Raw genomic sequence first — 24884 nt, 5'->3', positions numbered from 1 at the left:
GGCAGGGTGAAGAAGGGGGGAGATCGAGGTGCAGTAGTAGGCAGGGGATGATGAGATAGGTGGCAGGGTGAAGGAGGGGGGACATCGAGGTGTAGGAGCAGGCAGGGGATGATGGGATAGGTGGAAGGGTGAAGGAGGGGGGAGATTGAGAGGCCGGAGTAGGCAGGGGATGATGGGATAGGTGGAAGGGTGAAGAAGAGGGGAAGATCAGAGTGTAGGAGCAGGCAAGGGATGATGGGATGGGTGGCAGAGGGGGTGAGATGGGATGGAGGAGGAGGGGGATGAAAGAGCAGGATGCCAAGGGGGGGGGCGACATCGGAGTGATCTTCCACACCAGACCAATTCGAAGTGAAATCAAAGTGAGCTTAGAAGCAAATTTTGGTGAATTCGCTTGTTTTCGAATTCACCAAAATGAGGAGTCAGTGCAGATTGAATGCGGAAGCGCCTTGTAAGAACCCCCCATAGAAAGCAATCATGTGAGATAACACATCACATTTTAGCGTGAATTCGCATTGTTGGATGCGCAGTTGCATCAGAACTGAATTGCAAACTCCCCCCCCCCCCCGGTGTGATAAGGCCCAATGTTTGACTGAGTCTGAGTGTGGAAAATACTGAAAAGAGTTAAAATTGCATCCTGAATTGATTGCATTGCATAAAAAATGCAAGCTTACCTGCACCTTATTTTTTTAAAAAAATTATTAAATATTTCTAAAAAAAGAATTATATACATTAATATTTAGACGTTACCTGCACCTTAAACCTTAATAGAATGCATTTCTTAGCAACCATAGAAACAATTCTACTTTCATTTCAACAATTAGATCCATATCAGTTCAGTGTTTTGTTTCTTTTCCACTCCATCACTCTTTGTGAATTTCACCCTTTCAGACAGAAGAGCAGTGAACACTGAGGAGACTGAAACTAAAACTTAGCTTTTCAGGCTTGGATAAATTCCATATGCGAGTGTGGGAATGTATCTTTATTGTTCATCCACTTTAGGGAAGAAACTGGAATTATTCTATCAGTTACAGCAATTTTGAAATAAGAATTAGATTTTAAAACCCTGGTTATTTATGCTTCTTGTATTTTCATACAGAACTTCACAATAGGAGCTGAATCTCAATTCAAGCTTGCATCTGTTAATTGGTATTTACAAGTCCACCAGCATTTAATGGCTATTTCTCTTGGAGATAAATCCTTTGCTCAATTGCTCATGATTCATAGCAATTTGTAAAACGAAATAGGATATAGACATAATATTGCTGCCATGAATACTGCAGGGTGGGAAATAAAGTAATTGAACATTGTAATTTCAGCAAATAGTTTAGAAGGCATGCTTAAATAATTGTAAATGGTATTAGATGAATTTGGCATCCTAATCCACTTAAGAAAATAGCAGAGAACATTCCTTTAAAAACCATTCAAGAGTCTTTCAAAACACATTTAAATCACACACATATTTTTCTGTTAGCTAAACATAGATCTTGTGGATAGATTGGCAGACACTGCAATTTCAGTTTTAAATTAAGCTCTAATGAAGTTGCTACAAGAACCTGCATGATATAGTGGTTAGATTGATGAACTGGGACTATGGGAGACCATGGTTAAAATTCCTGCTCAGCATGGAAACCTATTGGGTGACCTTGGGCAAGTCACACTCTTTCAGCCTTAGAGAAAGGCAATGGCAAAACCTCAGGAACAAATCTTGCCAAGAAAAGCTTTGCTAGGTTCGTCTTAGAGTTACTGTAAGTTGGAAATGACTTGAAGACACACATACACAAACACTGCACAGAGTAGCAACAGCAGAACAGCAGCTTGATGGGAAATTCAGTTTAATGGCAGAGGCATTTGTTAGCAATGAATGAAGCTTAGGATGAGAAAGTGTTGAGGAAAAGGCAGGGAATTGCAAAAAAGGAGCAACAGTGAGAGATGAGGAATCTACATCAAGCTGATGGATGGTCTAGGATTTTGTCAATGCCGTGTGTGTGTGAGTGAGTGTGAGGTATGGCCTGCCAGTGTTGCTGGATTACAGTTCCCATCATCTCTGACAGAGCCAATGCTGGCTGGGGATAACTGGAAATTTTATTTTATTCATTTTCGTTCATTTAAATTATATCTCAATATGGGACCTAAAGTGGCTTCCAAATAATTGTATAAGCTAAAATAATATAAAAACACAAGTTTAAAAACCAATCTAATTAAAAACCCAACTAATTTGAAACCATTAAACAAACATTAAACATAATACATATTCAAACATACAGACCACACACAAAACATTATTCTGCTCTAACTAGTTGCAAGATGGCCTGTTTATAGCAAAAGGTCTTTGCTTGTCAGCAAGAAGCAAACAGAGAATGGGCTGACTAAGCCTCCCTTGGGAGGGTGTTTCATAGCATAGGAGCAGCCACTCTCCTGTATCCTCTCCAAACATGCTTGTGAGGATCTTGGGATCAAGAGAAAGCCCTCCCCTGAATATCGTAAGTCTCAGCAAGGGTCATATGGAGTGATAGTCCAACAACTTGCATAAAAGTATATATTCTCCCCCTTCCAACCTCTCCCAGGCTGTATCTGCACTGCAGAAATAATTCAGCTTGACACCACTTTAACTGCCATGGCTCAATACCTGGGAATTGTAGTTTGTTGAGGAAATAAGCTCTCCAACAGAGGAGGCTAAATATTTCACAAAACCACAGATCCCAGAATTCCATAGCATTGAGCCATGGCAGTTAAAGTGGTGTCAAACTGGATTATTTCTGCAACGCAGACACAGCCCTTGTAGGGTTGGAGAAAATATAGTCTTCCAGATGTTGTTGGACCAGATCTCCCATTACTCTGCTACCGGCCAGACGGGGGGTCCCACACATTCCTAGGTTCTCCCCTTTAAATGAGAAGGTAGATTTTCTCAAAATACTTGTGTGTTTGAGTGTATGTATATTTATGGATGTATGAAAATAGGAGATAAAAGATACTGTGTTTTTAGGTTTAGCTGTAGTTTATACATACCGGAATTTAAAGATCTTTTGCCCATGAGTCCAACAAATGAATCTGTTTTATGTCCTGAAAAATATATTGGGGGTTGTTTAAATACATATGAAATATGCCTTTTCTTAGTGGCAATGTGCTTTCAAGATGAATACACGCTAGGAAGAGATCCTACAGATATTTGAATTAAGATTAAAGGTGATACCCTAGGTCTACACACAAATAAAGATGAAAGCACCCTCGTACTTCTCTCCTGGTTCTGATCTCTGCCCTGGTTATATAATGTCAATTCTTACTGATTTTAAAATTGTTCTGCTGTCTTTCAATGGTAGCAGGAGCAGCTGGTGCCTTCTATGCCAGTGAGCTGGTAAATTTGCTTGGGTTTCAGTATGAACATTAAAGGAAATATCCAAGGTGCTGAACCTATTTTGGAGGTAGCATGCAGAGCCTTAGATAGCTCCTTTTAAGTTCAGACTAAATTTTGGAGCAGATTCACTACTCCACTGACATAAATGCCACCAGTTGACAGGGAATGGCACTACATTTTCTTTGGAGCATCCTAGCTATGCCTATCTATGTATCTCCGCTCCCCCCACCCTCCTCTCTCTTTCTTTCTCCTTCCTTCTATCTTGGATTTTCTTGAGTCTTTACTTCTACAATACTTGTTTAATACTCATATTTAGTGGTCTGAACACAATATTTGTTGTTAGTACAGATGTTCAGACACACATACATTGCCCAGTAAGTTCCCTCATTTACTCCCAATGGAGTTGATCAGACCCAGTATTTTGTTTCCAGCAGTGCCTTAACACCAGATCTTTCTGGGAGACTGCCAATGAAGACAAGACAGTTTTCTCTTCTAGCTTGACTACATCATTTTGCATTTATTCCCACCCCCACCCCACTTTATATTTCTTTTTTAAAAATTAAATTATTATTTTTGTTAATAATAAATCATTAAAATCATTTAAAAATTCAATTAAAAAACCAATAAGGTAATATTGACACAACTAACAACACATATATAGATAAAAAATAAGAACAAAAAGAGGTAATAGTAACAAAAATTTTCAACTCATAAATAATATATACAATATACATCTATTGATTTAATTGCTAACCATGTTACCTGTTATAATAAATCTCTGTGACTTCCTTCCATCTCAGTGTTAGTTATTTTTGAACTTTTCTCATTTTGCATTTCTAAGGGTATACTACTTCAGTCCATGTACACTGAGAAGCAAGCCAATGGGAGAAGCAGTTGCCCTCTAAACATTGTAGACCACAACCCTCCTTATCCCTTTTATTACTAACCATCAACCATACATTTATTTATTATTCATTTAAATATTTATATGGATGGCATTCACTGAATGTGGAATGTAGAGTTATGCATTTATGACTGGTTTGTATTCACAATCCCTATGTATTCACTTGTTTAGGAAACATGTAGGGACCATGAAAGTCCCCCAATCCTCACTTGCCAGGCAGCAGTCAGTGCAAGCAACTGAGATCTGTTCCCCTCTCAGTCGGGAAGTAGCTGACTGATGTTTCTACCCTTCTCCTGTAAGTGATCTTCTGTGCAAACGGGAATTGCAACAAGGACCTTGCTTCTAACTGTCACACTGGAGATAACTTTTGGGAGTGGGGAAACAGTTAGCTGTTTCCCAATAGACAAGGGAACAGACCCCTGTCACTCACAGCAGCTGCAACCTGGTAAGTGAAGACTGGCTGAGCAGGCTGAGAGACACTGCATAACTAAAGTGGCTATGCATTCATAATTCCCTTAGCTAATTCTTGCTGAAGAACTCCGGGCAGAGTATAATCAACACAACAGTTTTAAACCATTTAAATAATTGATTTAATTTCTGTCCTACGACAGGAATGCTCTAAGACATTTTTTCTGCTTGAGGCAAAGGGCAAGATGTCATAAATGAGATGGACTGGCAATTGAATTTATTTCAACAAGGACAAGTCGTTCCGTATTCCACACTGTCACAGGGCTCAGAACCCCCCCCCCCCCCCCGAAATGATCTGGCCAAGTTGAACGACCAAGACTCCTATGTAGATGAACTTCTTCAGGAATTCTCAAGCAGAAATGTACTAAATGATCAAGCACTAAGAAATACTATGACAACTATTGTCACTGGGTCCTCCCAGGGACAGTAAAGGCTGCTTACAACTTATCCTGTGCTACCCTGAACACACAGAAGACACTTCTAGATACACATTGTTTTTTAAAAAAAATAATGCTCTCTCTCAAGATCAAGCAACCCCAAAATATTCTGGATGAAGATTGGCACAACTCATAACAATACATTATTGTTAAGAAAAGTCCCAAGGCTTGGACTCTATCAGCCCCAGCTCCACTACACCACTGATTAGGACTGCTCTGTCAAGTAATGCACTTAAACAATTACTTTATTCCAGGACAATCCCTTGGCATAAGTTTCTTTCCATCCATCCCTGGCAGAACAAATACAGTAATAAGAAGCTAAATAACTACGATTTGCTGCCTTTCATGACATTTTAAACCTGTGGCTGGAGGCAGCCAGTTCTCTCTGCCTAACAATAGGGCTGGCCCTGGTGAACAGCACAGCACAGCACAGGCATTGCTTAATGCCTGCTTTGCTTTCTTCTTCCCATGGCTGCATCTGCACTGAGGAAATAACGCAATTGGACATCACTTTAGGTTTCATGGCCCCATCCTATGGAATCCTGGCATTTGTAGTTTGTGGAGAAACCAAAGCTCTCTGACAGAGAAAGGTAAATATCTCACAAAACTACAAATTCCAGAATTCCATAGCACTTAGCCATGGTAGTGAAAGTGATGTCAAAGTGCAGTATTTCTGCAATGCAGATGCAGCTTCTGTTTCTTGCCATCTGTCTCTGTTTCTCCTATCTGTCTTTTTACACTGGGCAGACAATATACTCCGTCTAGGCTTTGCTGCTGTAAGTGCAAGAAGACAGATTATAGTAATTGTAGGATTTGCTGTGCACCATGTTGTCCTCCCTTCTGTAACATGGTCCCTTTTACGTTTGACATGGCTTGGTTATTAATACAGAGTAATGAAACACTGCACAGCTGGCTGGAGCAAGACAATGTTTGGTTCCATGATGGTTGCTACTGTCGTTTCTATGGTCACATACAGCTAGTTTAAGAATCAGTGTCCTGTGAAGGTTCACAGGGAAGCCTATGGGCCTGCTACATTTATTTATTTATTTATTTATTTATTTATTTATTTATTTATTTATTTATTTCATTTTTATGCCACCTATCTCCCAATTCTGAAATAGCTGTGGCAGGAGAAGATGCCACCATCAAGGGCAGGGCAAGATGACAGGGTGCAGGCTTTTCCAAGCTTAAGCAGGGGACGGTGTCAAGAGGGAGCCCCAGCCGCAAAGCAGGTTGCTTGGAGCAGGGCTTAAACCTGGTGGGAACTTCGGTTCTTTATATCATTTGATAACTGAATTTCATTTTATCAATGTTTTCAAAGTAGCTTTAAATGATATGGGTTTCTAATTGATCATGACTTCATGCCACTTTGGTTTTAATTCTAAAGGGTACTTCTGAATAAAAATCCATTGATGTTAATATGCATTAACAGATAATACTATGATTTCTTGCACATGACCATGATCAAATGACCACCTTTTTTAAGGGATGGGGAACCCTTAACACCTTAAATATTCTGTCTTGCCACTCTCATCAGAATGGCCAAGAGTCAGGAATTTTGGGGAGTCGAAGTTCAAAATATCTACAAGGTCAAAAGTGGGCCCACCACTACTGTATCCAGTTAAAACCAGTAGCAACAAACAGTGCAATTCTGTTTTATTCAGAAGTAGGACCTGCTGAGTTCAATGGGACTTATACCCAGATGGCAAAAGTTATTCTATGAAATCTGCATAGCATTGTTCCCTAAATCATACTGAAACCAATCTAACAAATTAATACTACTATCTATCTATCTATCTATCTATCTATCTATGCCACCTTTCTCCTGGAGTGAGATTCAACACAGCACCCAGAAAGGAATCAACTAAAAACCACAGTACAATTTTAAAAACTAATAAATTATCATTGCTTTCACTGGGGCTACTACTGCACTTCTGTAGCCACTGACACTAGTGAGTGTGTGTGTATGTAAAAAATATTTTATACCCTCTTTGCAAGCTTACCAAGTCTTCTCTGTTTTACAAAATTAAACATTGAAACAATTATATTTAAAAACTGAGGTTCACTGACACATTTGCTTCAAAAATACCATTCCAACACAACTGTAAAAAAAAAAAAATCAGTGATATCTAAAACCATAAAATGTAAATATGAGATACAAGCTAGCACTGACTGAAAGCAGATGGGAATATTCAGGTATTTAAAAGCTGTTTAAAAATAGCCAAAGAGGAGCCATATATACCTCCTGCACATTCCATAAAAATGTGGCCACAATAGAAAGGCCCTGTCTCTCTATGGGAGAGACACACGGTTAGCCACAGTGGAAAGGGAGAGCAATGCCATGCATGCTTACTTGGAAATAAGTCCCAATGTATTCAATGGCTTGTATGCCTATTATTGCAGCCTTAAGTTACCATATGGTGTACATAAATCACTTTATTCCCTCCAACATTGGAAGATTTTCTGCAGCACAAGAACTGAACATCTCTTGTTCATTCAGAGCCCATAAATGCACACTGACATTCCCATATGGTCACTAGATTGGGGTTAATGTATTTAGAATCAAACAATCTTAGATATAAGTTGCTTGCATCAGAAGTTATTATGCACAGGATAATTATGCACATTAGTGTGGGGGAGGTCAGTTTCAACTTACTTTATGTGGAGAGGAGCCGTATCCTAGAAACAATAAAAAGAAATAATTAGCAGAATTACTGCTAAAATTTTCTTCAACTGTGTTTTTTAATGAAAAGGCAAACATATTTAGTTACAATACAGTACTGTGGATGGCTATAATGCACTAATATTTTTTTTAAAATATTCATTGCCACACTGTTCATTACAGGTACAATACACTGGGCATGTTTCTTTCAGAACTCCTTAAATATTTTACCCTTTCTATAGCTTACTTCTCTTTTATTCAACTAAGGAATTCTACAAGGAATATTCCTGATACCATCTGCATTACCTATGTGTAAACTGGGTTAATTCCTGTTTTGGAATATAGATTTAACAATTTATTGAGGATCTCAACACCATCCTCAAACCTATTTTGTTTAGTAAAAGACTTATTCAGATATAAATACTATACAAACATGAGGGTTCCCCCCCTATTTTTCCATACCCCCCAGCATGTCACAAGGGAAACCAGGACACATGTGGCCAAGCAACATCCAGTGTGGTCAAGATGGTTAACATTGGGCCCGAACAAACAGGCCAAAATAAAGCTGCTTCGGGTCACTTGGAGGTATGCTGTTTAAATGACACACACATCTTTGGGGTGTTCTCACTGGCTTTACTCTGTGTTACAAATTGTCCAAGTATAGCATTCCTATTAGAAACCAAATTAACTCTAAAACGTTCCAGAGTAACCCGCACATCGTTCCCACTAAAATCCGAATCGTAAAGCGGGTTTTTATTTATCGTGTTAATGGTGTATAATCCGGGTTAAAAAAATAGAAGGGGAACTTACAATTTTTCCTTGATTTGGGATAAGATTCAGAGTATTTAAATAGGAATGTTTCGGCCTTTGTTCGGGTCCACTGGATGGGAGGAGCGGAGCACGATGGGCTGGCCTGGGGGTGTCACCCTCTTTGTTTCTTTCTGCATTGCCAGCACCCTTTCTTCCATTCGCATAATAGCCTTTCCTCCCTCTGCTCCTCTTTCATAGACTGTGTGTGAGGAGAGCCATTGAACACCATTTTTAACTATTCTTTTTTCTTTTTCCTCTGCCTGAGCAGCAGATGGGCTTTGGAGGAACTATGCGATGGGTTTTGCAGGACATAGCCCCTTCAGTCTCTCCAGACAGCCTGGGAGCATCTTCCCCAAAGATTCTTCCCCTGGCAGCCAAAGCAATTGGGCTACCGAGGCTCTTTCCAGAGGAACATGGGATAGGTTTGAGGACATATCCCCTCTTCATGGCTCTCTAGACAGCCCTGGGGCAATCTTCCCCAAAGATTCTGTCCCCATGGGGCAGCCAAAGCAATTGGGGCTACGAGGCTCTTTCCAGAGGAAACTATGGGTGGTTTTTGTTTGTGTGTTTGTGAGACATTTATCCTCCTCTGCCAGAGAGTGTGTGGTGCCATAATAAACTACCATTCCCAGGATTCCCTACACTGGTTATGGCAGTTAATATGGGGAGCACAGATGGGACGAATAAGTGCCTCCTGACTGGCTCTTTTTAAAAAACAACTGCAAAATTATTAACGAATTAAAAACGGCCAGGTAGTGGGAACGACAGGGTACAGCTACATCGGTGTATGTTACTCGAATTAATGTGATGTCATGATGAGGTCGCTTTGATTGACAGCCGAAACAAGTGAATGTGAACGAACAAAAAAGTAACAAAACCGGTTTAAATATACACTGATCATCCTTGAATGGGGACGAAACAGGGTAAATTACAGCGAATTAAAATAAAACGTTAAGTAATGGGAACGATACAAATAAGCGAATTGAAAGTGGGATAACACTCACTGTATTTTGAATCGCTTAAAATGAACCGCTGTATTTAAATTCATTTTAAATCACAAGTGGAACACTCCCTTAAGAGGCCAGAAGTTGCACCAAGCTTAGGACTGGGGCAGTGCTTGACATGGCTTCCGGCTCTTCGGACGCATCAACATTTAAACAGCCTACCTCAAAGTGACTCGAAGCAGCTTTATTTTGGCCTGTCTGTTCTGGCCCATTATAATGAAGATCAAACAAAGTAAGAGGGGCTGCAGCAGTTTACTTTTGCCTGAGCTTCGTGGGAAGGGCAAGATTCCATCTCCTCTCTTTTCCCAGATAACTGAGTACAACTACTTTTGCACTTAGAACTTGGTTTGCAGCGAAACAAGGTGCTTTCTGCACCGCCATTTGGGCGTCCTCCGGACGCTCCATTTTAAAAAAGGGCGTCTCTTATAGACGCCCCTGGGCCTATACGGACTCCGTCCGTACAGATGGCGCCGGCCCTTTCAATGGCCGGCGCCATCTTTGCGTATCGGACGCTGAGAGTCCGTATGCGTCGCGCCGCTTGTGACGTAGCGAGCGCGCCCCTGGCGCTTGCTACATGCGCAACGCGACGGAAAAAGAAGCTCCATTTTGGAGCTTCTTTTTCGGTCCGCACGGGAGTCGGCCGTGTGATGAGGCTCCGGCTCCCCCGCGGACCTACTGGCTTGCGTACCCCGCCAAAGTAAGCAGAGGACAAAGCAGGAAAGTGGGAGAAAACAAAGAAATTGGGACATTTAAAAAACAGCTGAAAAAGTGAGAGGACATAGAGCACTGTAATGCCTCTGTGAACTAAAAACCTCAGGATCCCATAGGATGTTGCAAGTTAAAGTGGAATCAGGGCCTATTAAGAGGAGGGTTCAGCAGGTAGTACATTGGTCCAGGATCTGGAGCGCCAAGGAAGGACCTGTGAATTTCTAACAGCTCCCTCCCTACCCCCCCCCCCCCCGACAACTTCACAGCCCCTTTCCATTGCATTATTTTATAAAAGTTAGCAAACATGTAGCTCTTCAGTTGTTTTTACGTTTTGATTGATAATGTTATTGCAGGATTAACTGCATGTTTTAATGTTGTTAAGCGATTGGCTGAAAATTTTGATTTCTTGTGGAAATATTCCACAACGTCTGAAAATGAGCTAGGAAAAAAAGTGAAAGGGTTAGCACACCAATATCCTACTGACCTGAATGAAGAAAATGTTGCTACAGAAATGCAACCTTTACTGTCCATACATAAAGTAAATTTTGGAAAACCAGCTCTTTAGAATTGCTAAATTTCTTAACTGGGTACAAAATTTGTAAGATATTTTCATATGTTTAAATTAGTTTGAGAATATTGTTGACAATTCCAGCTACAGTAGCAGTAGCAGAAAGATCCTTGAGCAAACTCAAACATATAAAAAACCTTTTTAAGGTCTATCATATCTCAAACCTGACTTGTTGATTTTGCAAGTCTGAATATTGAATCAAACATTGCCAGAGAAAATGATTTTAGAAGTACTGGAAATGCTGCAGATAAAAATGCCAAAAAAAGCTTATTGTTGCTTTATCTCTCCTAGCCATTGAACGGGTGAAGAGGTGAACTCCATCACCTCAAGCGAAGGGTGTGCAGTGGCAGTGGAGAAGAAGAGTGTCTTTGCATCAAAAAGTCCTGTTGATTTCCTTCCTGAATGACAGAAAAGTACATACCCTGGCATAACTAGCAGTTACATTAGTGTATGTCACTGGCAGGATTCCAGCCCTGTTTTTTAAGTGGATATTATCTTTTGCAGGACTCAATCTGGTGGCATTAGAAAGGGAAATTAAAAATGGTTCTTACCGGCATCTCTTTTGCCCATTAAACCATAGAACTGCTGAGGTCTGGGTCGCCTGGCAATTCGCTGCAGGAAGTGTTCAAAGGGTAGAGGCAACTCCTCCTGAAACAGAAATATTATATGATTACTAGAACACTCAGGAGCCAGCATGTCATAGTGGTTTGAGCATTAGACTACAACTATGGATTTAATTCCCAACTTGACCGTGAAACCCACTGTGTAACTTTGGGCAAGCCACACTCTCCCAGCCTCAGGGGAAGGCAATGGCAAACCTCTAAACAAATGTTGCCAAGAAAATCCCATGATAGGTTCACATTAGGGTTGCCATAACTCATAAATAACTTGAAGGCACAACAACAACAAACTGGAACACTCAACTTGCCCTCCTGACACTGATATTGCTTTAACAAAAAAGAGGACACTGGATTCAGAGGTAAACCTGGGACAATTATTTTTGGACTCTGTTCCCAAAAACCCCTAGCAGGCAGGAGCAGTGGCCATCATGGCTAAGAGACTCTGAAAACTGTTGTCTAAAATGTAACATTTCTAATGTAACTTTAGACATTTATTGTTATCATGCAGCATGTAAAGCCTCTATTGTTCACTTTTCTAGTCTGTTATTTTCCAGTGTCTCCAGGAACAATGATTCCCATTCCCATTGCAAAGGGGAGGGGGGCATTTTTCCTCCGAAGTCCTCATCCTGAAGCAGATCCATACTTGCAATTAAAACCCCATTTACTCACCATTAGCAAGCCACTAGAGGGCACTAGAAATACAGAATCAGAAAATGATCAAAACAGGCGGCCTCCTCTGTCATAGAGATCTGCGATTCTCTCTTTGGAAATTTTTAAAAAGGTGCAAGGGGCTCAGAATTTGATCATAGTCATGGTCCTGGGTGAGGTGCTATTTAATCCCATCCTGCTGCCGTTTCTCCAGTCTTGATCACCTCTTAAAATTGCTATTAGAAGTACGGAGTGTGAGGAACTGACAGGTCCAGATGTGGAAAATGTAAATTTTTGGATGCTTGCATATCAAGCTGTAGAGCCAAACTCTGATTTTTTAAAAAATGTATTCTCTATATCTGTTTAATCCATTAGATTTTGAAATGGAAGGAGGAGGAAGAAAGAGGAAAATGAAGAGGATGGTGAGAAAGTGTTTCTCATTTACTGTGACATTTTAAACATGCACTTTCAGTCTTCAGATGTCACAAGAGTCATTATTAGCCCCACAGCACAACTAAACTATAATGGAGTTGTATTAATTTGTGTTGACTGATTACTTGTACTAAATCAGAGAAATTTTTAAACAGGCTAAAAGCTTGATTCAAACATTTCCCACAGAAAGGCATGAATGGTGAGAACACTGGTCCTGGACTTGGGAGATCCAAATTCAAATTCACATCAAACCATGAAACTCACCAAAGATAACCTTGGTCAAGTCATTTTTTCAACCTTGGATATGAGGGCATTGTTGGTATGTGGATAAAGAGGGGATGAAGAGAATATGGTTTGCTGCCTTGAGCCCATTTGAAGAAAGCTGGGATCTAAATGTGACTACTAAATAAACAAACGAATAAGTGTGCACATTATTTAGTGTCTCATCTCTCAAGTTAGTCATCACTAGATGTCACTCAACTAAAAGTGGGAGTAGTCCCTGCTGACAAAGGAATGTCTACAGACAATATCATACAACACTGTTATAGCTACTATTCCACTTTAACCGCTATGTCTGCCTCCTGTAGAATTCTGGAATTTGTAGTTTAGTGAGGCTTAAGAGTTTTCTGGCTAAGAATTCAAAATGCTCCTCCCTAAATTGCAAAATCCCAGGATTCCACAGGAGTAATCATGCTATAGTGTTGTGTGATATTGTTCTTTGTTTGCTCTGTGACAGCTTCTTCATCATCTCTTGATGCTAGAGTGATAAACATGCATGCACAAAAAGCAAAGGAAATCATCTTGGCCCGTGAGAGAAAAGAAATACAAAATCCATTGTCAATGCTATCTTGTCTCAAAGTGTTCCTACAGCTATTTAGATTGATTGATTGATTGATCGATCGACAGATAGATACTTATTTGATATATTAATTGATCATGACTCTTCTCATTGTAATATGGTTTTTGTTCTTTATACAAATTTATCTCTTTTTGAACATTTCAAAAAAAAAGTATTTGGATACTAAAGCGAATATCATTTCAGAAACGAAGAAAGAAAACTTGCACTACCACGCTGAACAAGTCTGAGGAGTGGATGGTGAAACATGCCACACTTTTACTTGGTAGGAAAGTCTTGGTTTGATTAGATCTACGGAATGGAAGCAAGTCCCTCCTTAGCAAAAATCCTGTAGCACCCCATACAGCAGGTGTGAGAAACCTGTGGCCCTTCAGATGCTGGTGAACTATGGCTCTCCTAGGGGAGAAAAGGAGGCACATCTCAACATACTTAAGAATTGTTGTTGTTGTGTGCACACCTTCAGGTAATTTCTGACTTTTGGAGACCCTAAGGCAAACCTATCATGGGGTTTTCTTGGCAAGATTTGTTAAAAGGAGGTTTGCTGTTGCCTTCCCCTGAGGCTGAGAGTATGTGACTTGCCCAAGATCACCCAGTAGGTTTCATGGTCAAGCGGGGAATCCAACGATGGTCTCCAGAGTCATAGTCCAATGTTCAAACCACTGTGCCACACTGGCCCTCACTGAAGAATAATATTTAATAATTAAAAACACTAATGCACATTGGCCTGTGGGGGCTATACAAAAACAATGTATGAGTTCATTCATATAAGCATCATGAATAGAACATCATATTAATGCTTGCATTGTTGTTATTAATTCATTTATACCGTGCCATTCCCCCACCTCCTCAAAAAAACCCTATAAGGCAGCTTATAAACATTAAAGCAAGTACAGTTAAGAACACTTATAAAAACATAAGTAAAAACATACAAAAATTAGCTAAAATGCAATCAAATTATCCATAGATTTAAAGTCATTCAAACACATCCATGAAAGATAACCAAGTCAGTAAAACTGCACACTATAAACACCTTTCCAGTCAGTTCCCAATACCCTCTTGTACATTGTTTATAGCCTGGATTTAAGAAAAGTCTATAGAAATGTCTGATCTGAGAAACTCCAGGATCATTTACTGATGGCTGAAAGCATATAAGTGAAAGCCTGATTTTTCTGTTATCTATAGATGCTGGAAGAAATTGATGATGCTGTGGAGGAGACTTTGCTGGAAAACAAGGGAATGTCTGAAAATTCTACACCTTTTAATAAGTATTGTGCTAAGATGTGAAGAGGCCAAGATGTTTAATTTTAAAATTAAATCAATTTCCTTTTTCAGCAGGGCTTTCTCATTATTAATACTTCCCTTTTTCTGATGTGCAGAATCAGAGATTTGTTGCAAGATGATTTTGTTCCATCAAATGGCTCACTAAAGGGTTGCATACGAAGTTACAAGAGGGGCATCTGTTTATACCATGTATACCATCTTTGATATTATTCTGTAGCCCCCAGAAGAAGAGGTCTTATGGTCCACTGATCAAAATGTGTCAAGCTTTTAATTATTATGCAACAGTTTTCAGCATCTTGAGATGTGTCTTCTTTTTTCCATGAATTTTATTTATACTTTCACCATCCCTCATCCTTGACCAGCTTTGTGGAAATTTTTGAGATGTATTAGTCTATATTTTTCAACATATATGCCAGCATAGACATTGATTATCTGGAGTGGATTTACTGGAAGTTGTTGCCCATCATGGAGGGTACCAGGCTGGGTAAGATTGGTGAAGATTTGGCCAACTGTAGACCGAAGCAGGTTGTGGAATGGTGCACTTTTTGGATGGAAAGAAGATCACCTTATTATGTCTTTTGTAGAATCAGCTTAATTAATATCTGAAATTCACTCAATTCATAGCAAGACACTCATTTCATAGCAAAGTTCTCCCTTCCTGATAACATTCAGTTGCTAGGATGCTCCGTATCTTTCTGATTCTTAGATGACATGAAGGAGACCCATGGAAAGATCTTCCATCTCTTTATATTTTTGTGTAAACATTCTTCTTGTGAAGAAAAAAAGGGTTGGGTCCATGGGCACTAGGTGGAAGAACTAACACTTTCTCCCATGCCATCTTGCTGATATGAATTATCCATGCCATGCTGGCATATGCCCTTTTAGAGATAACCTAAATGAATAAGTAAACCAGGCAGATCTCTGTTTCTCTCGTAATCCCTCTTTTTATTCTCTACCCAGCTTTAAATTCAAGGATTGCTGGCAGAAAAACTTAAGCCAAGCATCAGGAAAGTACGGAGAAAGCGATTAGGATCTCCCAGCTCAGAGTGCAAATGTAATCAAGTGAGATATTTTATTTTCTAAAAACTGCATGCATTTATTGAGAAATTACCCTGTCCTACAACAACAAAGATGATAAAAGATTCATCCCTTCATCTCTTGTCTGGTACAGTTTACACTGGCATTCACTCTCCGTTTCTCATCCCATTAGAATCTGCAGTATAATTCAAGAGCATTTCTGATGTGAGTGCATGAGGGGGAGATGGTTGTTCACCAGCATGCTGATAGATGGAGGGCTTGACACTGTCAGCTTCTCATCCATAAAAATGTCCTATCCAGTGATGCTTTACATCCAACAATGCAAGAGAGATGGGGAGAAATGACATCTCTGGTTATAACAAGAGACCTGCAGAAAATCTTCTGGACCTGAGACAGGACTTTGATGTAATCATCCAGTGAGAGAAGAATAGCTCCCAAGGCTGTTTAAATAACTTCAGGAGCTTAAGAAGCTTATCTTCTTGGAAGTATTTCGCTCACCTGGTGCAAAGGTAGAATCTACACCAGAAACAAGGGACTCATGTAGCATGAATTTTGATGCTTTTTAAAATGATGTGATGGAATCTGCCGGCTGAACAAATAGACAAGCTAATCCATGACAGCAGAGGGGATATGGCCTAAGTCAAAACTAGGAAAAGTTACTTTTTTGGACAAGTCCCAGAATCTCCCTAGACAGTACAGCATTGAGATTCATAGTTCAAGAAGTACCTTTTTATGAGAGACAACTTGGCATAGTGGTTTGAGTGTTGGACCAGGGATACCAGGGTTCAAATCCTTGCTCACCTATGAATCCCACAGGGTGACCTTGACCAAATTGCATTCTCTCAGCTACAAAAGAAGACAATGGCAATGCCAAGAAAACCCCTATTAGATTTGTCTTAGGGTTGCCATAAGTCAGAAATGATTTGAAAGTGCACAACAACAGCAACAACAATGATAACTGTAGCATCCATGTGGCTTGTGATGGTCTAATAAACTATTGATCCATCCGAGATCCATACGTCCTTCTCTCTATCTCAAATGCAGACAATGATTTTGATAGATAGACCACACGGTATGCATCTATGCCATTAAGCCTTCAGTGGGATGGAGTGGGGAGGCATTTACATGGCATTGTGTCTTATTTCACTTCAAAATGTGGGATGCAAACCCTGATGCAATCAGAATTTCCTGCTACTGACTGCAGTCCAAACCTGGAATCCTATCACTACTTGCTTGCCTTGAATTATGATTTTCATCTCTCTTTCCAGTGCCAGGAGTACCTAGTGGCAGCTTCCATGTCAATTGGGTGTTAAATCCTCTTTGGGATGCAGTCTGAACTTTAAAGGAACTACTGAAGTTACTGAATTACACCCCAAATGTGTGCATCAGAATAGGCTTACTGTTCTGCTGACAAAGAAGCCACTGGCTGCCACTGCATGTGCCTTTTTTGCCTCATGACTTTCCACTAAGCCATTATTTGTTGCTGTTGTTATGTGCACAATGACTCTGACTTTTGATAACCTTATCATAGGGTTTTGTTAGCAAAATTTATGCAGGGGTGGCTTGCCCTTGCCTTCTTTTTCAGCTGAGAGAGTGTGATTTGCTCAAGGTGGGTTTCCATGGGTGAACAGGTCTCCTAAAACCTTAGTGCAATACCCAAACTGCTATGCCAGACTGCAAGTAATTTATGACAGTCCAAATATGAACCAGCTTGCCCATTTCTTAACTTTTTTAGCAATGATCAAGGATGCTTCCAGATAAACATCTCCTACCAGTGTCTACCAGTCTACCAGTGAGGACATCCTACATCTATTCCACCCTTTTCTTCCTTAGGAGTTTTCGATTGTGTTAGTGGAAAGAAAAAGTCAGAGGAAGCTCTAGGAAAACATGGCAGGAGGTTTACCAATGGAAAATGCTGACATTTCTATATGTCTGTAGGCAATTTTGGCTGGGAAAGCTGGAAGATTTTAGAATTTGGCTCTAAGTTACACCTCTGCCTTTGCAATCCTAAAGCCGAGACATATACATAGATATCGTATAGGTACAAGAATATAGGAACGTACAAGAATTCACTTATGAGGTTTTAGCCACATGTATTTGAAGTTAGGAACAAAGTTCCCATTTTGGTATCTGCAGTTGCACAGCTCCATGGTAAGCATGCTTACTTAGAAGCCCTACAATCCAATGGATTTACAGCAGCGGCACAGGATTACAATCCATGTCTATGTGTATATGTGTGTGTTTGTGTTTGTATCTGAACAGATAACCCTCTCTCTTTTCCCTACTTCTCTCATTAAACAGTGTACCATCCACTCTGCCAAGACAATTGTACATATTTTCTCTGGAGGTGCTGTGTACATGTGTATAGGTGTGTGAGAGAGAGAGAAAGGTGGCGTGATGTTGTGGTTTGAGCATTGAACTATGACTCGGGAAATCAGGGTCTGGATCCACACTCCGCCATGTAAACCCACTGCAGTGACCTTAGCCAAGTCACACTCTCGCAGCCTCAGAGGATGGCCATGGCAAAAAAAATCACCCCCAAACCTCTGAAGAACCTTGCCAATAAAACCTTGTGATAGGTTGGCCTTAGGGTCACCATAAACTGGGAACAACTTGAAGGTGCACAACAACAGTGATACTGATAGTAACACAGTATATGGACAGGAGAGTTCAGACAGTCTGGTTTGCAGGCAACAACAAACAACAACAACAACAATCCAAATACAACTGAGAAGTAGGACTTAAGTCTATGAACGTCATGCTGCCAATTTCTTGCTTTCAGTTGTCTCAAAGTGCTACAAGATCTCTCTACGTATGATTCTACAGACTCACCATATAATATCTTGAATTCAACATATAAATGTGTATGGGTGTGTATGTATGAGCATGGTAAATGCTTAAAATGAGAGAAGGAGAAAGAGAGGAGAGGAGAGAGGTTTTTTGGGGGGACCATCTGAGCTTACAGAATTTGGGGGGGGGCATCTGAAAACTACAGCTGTGAAATTGACTAGACGTCACTGTCTCTAATCAAAACGGAGGGGCTAGAACTCAGTTAGTCTTAGAAGAAACCCATTCAAAGCATGACTGCCTGCACCTTTTGCCCAATCCCCCCCCCTCCCCATGGGTTTCAAGTCTTTTCCAACTTCTGGAGACTGTATCACCATAGGGTTTTCTTGGCAAGATTTCTTCAGAGGCAGTTTTGGCATGCCATCCTTTAAGGCTGGAGAGTGTGACTTGCCCAATGTCTTCAAACCCACTGAAGTGGTGGTCAAAGACCACCAAAGGGTTTACTCTGGCGACTAATACTGGAATCCGAGCAGAGAGCTGTCACTACGAACCACAAATACAGGCTCTTCCAAGTGCACCCCCCCCTTGAATCTCTGGGTCCATGAGCTCCATGGCTTGGATCCTGTTGGTCTCAACCCATTGAATTGATGGGATTACCTCCACATGGCTCGCTATTCAATCATGGACTCAAGGGTTCTAAGGTCCAAAACACACTGCAGAATAATCCAGTTTGAGACGGCTTTTAACTGCCCTGGGCTCAATTCTAAGGATGCCTGGGATTTGTAGTTCTGTGGACATTGAGCCTTCTCTGTCAGAGAGTCTGGTGCCACAATAAACTACAATCCCCAGGATTTCCTAGCACTGAGCCAGGGCAGTTAAAGCGGTCTCAAACTGGATTATTCTGCAGTGTGTTTTGGACCTAAATTAGCTGGAATTAACTAAAGAGCCATCTTGTGTTTTTTGATTTGAGTCTTAGGACTTTTGGAGAGCAGGGTTCAAATCTCAGCCATGGAGACCCATTGGTGTGTGTGGGGGGGGACGACGAAGGGAAGTCACATCTCTCACCTCAGGGATGGCAGGGCAAAACCCTTCTGAAAAAATCTGGCCAACAAAAACTCCTTAGAGTCGCAAAAGTCAGAAACTATGTGAAGGCACACAACAACAACAACAACAACAACAACAACCTGTTCAAGCCGCCCTTTAGTCTTATTTGGGAGAAGAAAAGGATAGAAACCCCTTAAATAAAAAATAAATAAAAACGACAATCACCCCCAGCAGCAGCACTGTTCTGTCCCCCTTGAAGACAATTCCACACTTCGGCTGCTTCCGCACTGTAGGGAGAATCCGTTTGACACTGCTTTAAGCTGCCACGGTTCAAGGCGATGGATTCTGGGAATGGTAGTTTGGTTGTGGCACAGAGTTCCTCCTTCCTCTTCTTTCTTTCTCCTTCCTTTCTCCTTCTTTTCATTCATTCATTCATTCCTTTCTTTCTTCTTCCTTCCTTCCCTTCTTCCTTCCTTCCTTTTTTCTTTCCTCCCTTACTTCCTTCTTTCTCTTTGTTTCTTTGTTCCTTTCCTTCTTCCTTCCTTTTCTTTATTTCTTCCTTCCTTCCTTTCTGTCTTCTTTTTTCCCACCCTTCTTTCTTTTCCATCCATCCATCCATCCATCCAAACTTCCTTCTTTCCTTCCCTTCTGGTTGCCACAACCAATTACCTTCCCAGGATTCCATCGCCTTCAACCGTGGCAGTTGAAGCGGGTGTCAACACGGGTTATTCCTGCAGTGCGGAGGCAGCCAACGCGGGGCTTTTTGGGTGTGCGAGGTCCGGCTCACCTTGTTCTGCCTCCCCGTCTGCCCAGTCGGACCAGTAAGTCATCTCCTCGGGGGTCTCCCAGGTCTTCCCCTGCCGAGCCCTGGGCCGAGAAGAAGGCGAGGAAGAGCAGCAGCGCCAGGAGCAGCGGCAGCCGGGCATCGTCGTCCTCCTCGCCGCCCTGCCAGGAACAAGTCACCCGACGGTCCTCGGGTCCCCGGCTGATCTGAGGGCAAAGGGGCAGGGAAGGAGGGAGGAAAGAAGGAGGGAAGGAAACAAGTGAAGAAGAAAAGGAGAAGAAGGAAGGAAGGGGGGGGAGGAGAAAAAAGAAGGGAAGAAAGGAAGAAGAACGAAAAGAAAAGAAAGAAGAAGAGAAGAAGAGAAGGAGAGAGAAAGTGAAGAAAAAAAGAAAGGGAAGGAAGAAAGAGAAGAAAAAGAAGAAGGAAGAAGGGAAAGAAAAGAAAGAAAGAAATAGAAAGAAAGGGAGAGAAAGAAAGAAGCAAGAAAGGGAGCAAATGAGAAGCTAGCTAGCTTCTCCCGCGAACGCTAGAAGGCTCGACCCAGCTTGGCTTCTCCCTTCCCCACCATCCAAAGGGTCTCCCTGCTCGCCTTGGCCCTCCCTCCCTTGACCGGGCTGAAGCGCGGCAGAGGCGAGGACTTACTGGGTTCGTGGGGTGGGCCTCTTGGCAGCGGATGTGAAGGCGGCCGGAGCCCCGCGGGCCCTTTATAGCCGAGGAGCGGGGCGGGAGGCAGGGAGCAGCCGGGGCCTGGGGCGAAGGGGGCTCACACAGCAGCCCCCTCCCTCCAAGCCTGGTCGTCTTCAACCGGAGCAAGGAGGAGGAGCCCCTGCCTGGTGCCTTGGGTCCCTGGGGGCAAAGGGCCAGCCTTCGAGGGAGGGTCCCTCTGCCCCAGCTTTCCAAAAGGGGGCTGCTGTGCCCCACTCCCAGGAGGCCAGAGATGAATCATCAAAGCCAGAGAAGGATGATTCATATCGGAAAGGACCAAGGAGGAGCTCTGATGTCAGCCTGGTTTGGGACCGGAGTCTAGACCCCCCAAGGCCTCACTTCAAGGGCTGCCAGGATGTTGACAGGCCGCAAATATCACATCAAGGAAACCAGGGTTATTTGAAACACACACCCTTCCCTTCCTCTCATTAGAGTCGCATTCACTCTGCAAAGGGTGGCACAAATGACTGGATGATGGAGCCTGCAAATCCAAACTTCTGTCATTGCTTTTGCCAGTATTTACAGTGGGCCTTCTGCATCCACATTACATACATACATACATCATACATACATCCGTGGACTCAAGCTCCATGGCTTGAAAAATATTCCCAAATAGATCCCTCCCAAAAAGCCAACTTTGAGTTTGCCATTTTACAGAAGGGAGCTCTAGTGGCACAGTGGTTTAAAGGCCCGCACTGCAGCCACTCACTCACAAAAGCACAAGGTTGTGATGAGTTCATACCAACCAGAGGCTCCAGGTCAACTCAGCCTGGCCTCCTCCATAGGTCGCACCCGGCTTGAAATGTACTGGCTATGGCTATTGCTGTTTTACCATGCCACAGTATTTTCATGGACTTGAAGGATTTTGGTACCCTGGAAGCATATACAGTACCAAGGGTCTGGTGTGTTATAGTCTAGGCTCATGATGTGTCATAGCTTTGGGCAAGGATGTTCATTTGCTAGACAGAGAGGTCTTCGTTGCCCCTAGTCCCAGTCCAAAGCTGGCTCAAGACATTTTGCTTCCAGAGGCAAAGGCCAAGATGGCACCCCTTCCCGTACCATGTGCCAACATTGACTGAAGTGGCCAATGAATCTTACCTCAATGCTGATCATGTTGGCTCCAGGATCGACTGCCTGGGTATCTCTCCCATTCTGCCTCAAAATGGAGTCTCATCCCCTGCCATCCTTTCACTTCAGAAATTTTGACTATATGTTTTTGTTGTTGTTATGTGCCTTCAGTTTCTTTCCGACTTATCATGGGGTTTTCTTGGCAAGTTTCATTCAAAGGTGGTTTGCCATTGCCATCTTCTGAGGCTGAGAGAGTGTGACTTGCCCACAGTCACCCAGTAGGTTTCCATGACTAAGCAGGGATAGCTACTTTGAGAAGAGAAAAAAGCCTGTATTCCCACTCTTAAGTCTCAAAGATAGTTTTGTTCTCTTACCACAGTACAACCATTGCTTCAGCACCTTGGACAGCAAGCAAATCAACTCATTTGAAATGCGGTGCTGGAGAAGAGCTTTATAGAAAGTCACCCTCCGTATGCACTGATTCTGCATCCATACAGTCAACCACCCATGGCTCGAAAATATGGGGAGGGGAGGGATCCACAGAGCAAACCTTGATTTTGCCATTTGATATATGGGACACTATTTTATTATGCCCTTTTATATACTGGGACTTGAGCATACATGGATTTATTGGTTCCCACAGTGGGTCCTGGAATCAAACTCCAGCAGATACCAAGGGCCCACTGTACCATGGATTGCTAAAAGGACAAATGAACAAGTCTTAGAACAAATCAAGTCTGAACTCTTACTAAAAGTGAAGAATTCAAAGACACAGCCCTGTAAGTCTGGAAAATCAGTATGCCAAGGAATTTTGCAGCAACTTTGAGACTAACTGAAAGAGAGAAGTTGGTAGCATGAGCTTTTGTAGACTTGAGGCTACTTCCTCAGATGCATGTTGTGAAAAAGACTAGCCTGGGGCTGTTGTACTTTGGAGGTATCTTGGGATGATGTGACTTATTGGAAAAGTTGGTAATGCTTGTTAAAGTAGGGCAGTGGGAAAACAGGGAAAGTCATCTATAGGTGGATTGATTCAGTCAAATTTGGGAGAAAGGCCAGATGTAAATCAAATACATACACCTGGGAAGACAGTTCTGGGGTAGCAGAAAGGAAGAGAAGGTTCTCGGTTAAAGATCTCAAAAACTGTGATGGGCTTTTATGAAAGGACATGGCCCTATTGTGTTAGAAAATACTACCTTTGGGAGGTGTCTGTGCTTCCAAACTGAGAGGGAATCATTTGAGTGCACTTTTTAGAGGGCATGAAAATACCATTTCACCTGGATGGAGCTTTTTTGGGAAAGGATTTGTTTACAGAACTCTACATACAACTTCAGTTTTGAGTATTTTGTATTTCTTTTTTTTTCTGGTTTAGCCACACTCTTGGATGATGGGCAGAAAATAATGCCCATTTGATTGAACCTGTGAGTCAGACGGGTAAGATAAGGTATTCCTTCAAAAGGTTTTCTGGCAGGTGGTAGCAATATCATAAAAAGTGAGCAGGCTCCCCCCCTTCCTTTCTTTACCTGTAGTTTTTATCTCCTTCTCTTTGCAGGTGTAATGATTGTGATCCTGGCAGCAATTTACACTTGTTGGCTCAGGGTATGGTTACCAGCAAGAGATGATTTATACCAACAAAATCATACAGTTAGCAGACATAACACTCCCAAATGGGTAGGCAGGATGGTGGGTGGGAAAGAGTATGGGCAGACAGTGATTCCACTCTTCTCTCTCTTCAGCTGTGTGCTGCTAACAACTCAAATTCTAACCCTTCTATATAATGTTACAGTATTCAAGGTGCAATCCTGAGCTCTGAGTGCAGGTCAGTGGCCATGCTAGCTGGGAGATTCTGGGAGTTGTAGACTAAAATCTAATCTTTTCTTGTTCTGTTAGCTGGCAAGAAGGGGAAGGGGGTTTCTATTCACAACACTGAGCAAGGGCATGCTAGTACAGCCCTTACTGTGGGAATGATGAATCCACTCTTGATTTTAAAACCACTTATGATGTATCTGCTCTGGGTTGCACTGGAATTCCCCTGATGCTGAACCTCTTTCAGGAATAGCACATACACTCCAGCTCTCCCAGTTTGGCAGGGACAGTCCTGATCAATCTACGGTTATTCCACTTTTTCTGCAGCTTTTAAAATTTCCCAGTTTCTCTCTCCTCCTTTTACTTCCCCCTTTGCCTTCAACTATCTGCAGTGGCTGCAAACTGATTTCAAAGTGCAAAAGGAGTTTGCACTCAGTTGATCAGCAAGGGAGGGACTGAGGAGAGGAGAGGAGAGGGGAAATTTTGCCCTTCCCAGGAGGCCCAGGCCACAGCAAACTGCTGCAGCCTCTTCTAGCTTGTGTGCTCTTTCTCATTAATAACTTTTGCCATCTTGGCCACACTTTGAAGTTGCATGGCCACACATGTGCCAGTCTCTTCTGTGATACATTGGCGGGTATGATAGTATGCACCAACTGAATGGTTCTTATAGAAACCAGAGCACCTGCAGGAGCAGTTGTAAAACTATGGTATAAAACAGAGTGGATTCACTGTCCCTTAGCAACAGATTCACCGCAATGAATCCAGTCCTTGCCCACTGCAAGCTCAGTTCCAGGTGGTTGAATAGCAGCTGTCCAAATCCAAATACATATTGATATGAGTCAGCGTGGTGTAGTGGTTTGAGCATTGGACTATGACTCTGAAGACCTTGGGCAAGTCACATTTGC

General features: G+C 42.0%; 1 protein-coding gene across 1 annotated transcript in view; it reads right to left on the bottom strand.

Moving 5' to 3' along the window:
• TAC1 (tachykinin precursor 1) overlaps positions 1-22221 on the bottom strand; it is a 28715-nt gene extending 6494 nt beyond the window's left edge. The window contains 7 exon segments of the mRNA XM_042472063.1: positions 3007-3060; positions 7814-7840; positions 11465-11558; positions 20118-20129; positions 20417-20458; positions 20460-20609; positions 22207-22221. Of these exon segments, the coding sequence (XP_042327997.1) occupies positions 3007-3060; positions 7814-7840; positions 11465-11558; positions 20118-20129; positions 20417-20458; positions 20460-20609; positions 22207-22221 (394 nt within the window).
• Between the last annotated feature and the right edge of the window lie 2663 nt (positions 22222-24884).

The sequence above is a fragment of the Sceloporus undulatus genome, chromosome 6 (genome assembly GCF_019175285.1).
Source record: "Sceloporus undulatus isolate JIND9_A2432 ecotype Alabama chromosome 6, SceUnd_v1.1, whole genome shotgun sequence".
Taxonomy (NCBI): Eukaryota; Metazoa; Chordata; class Lepidosauria; order Squamata; family Phrynosomatidae; genus Sceloporus; species Sceloporus undulatus.
The sequence above is the reverse complement of the archived record's forward strand: the minus strand, read 5'-3'. Positions and strand labels throughout refer to the sequence as shown.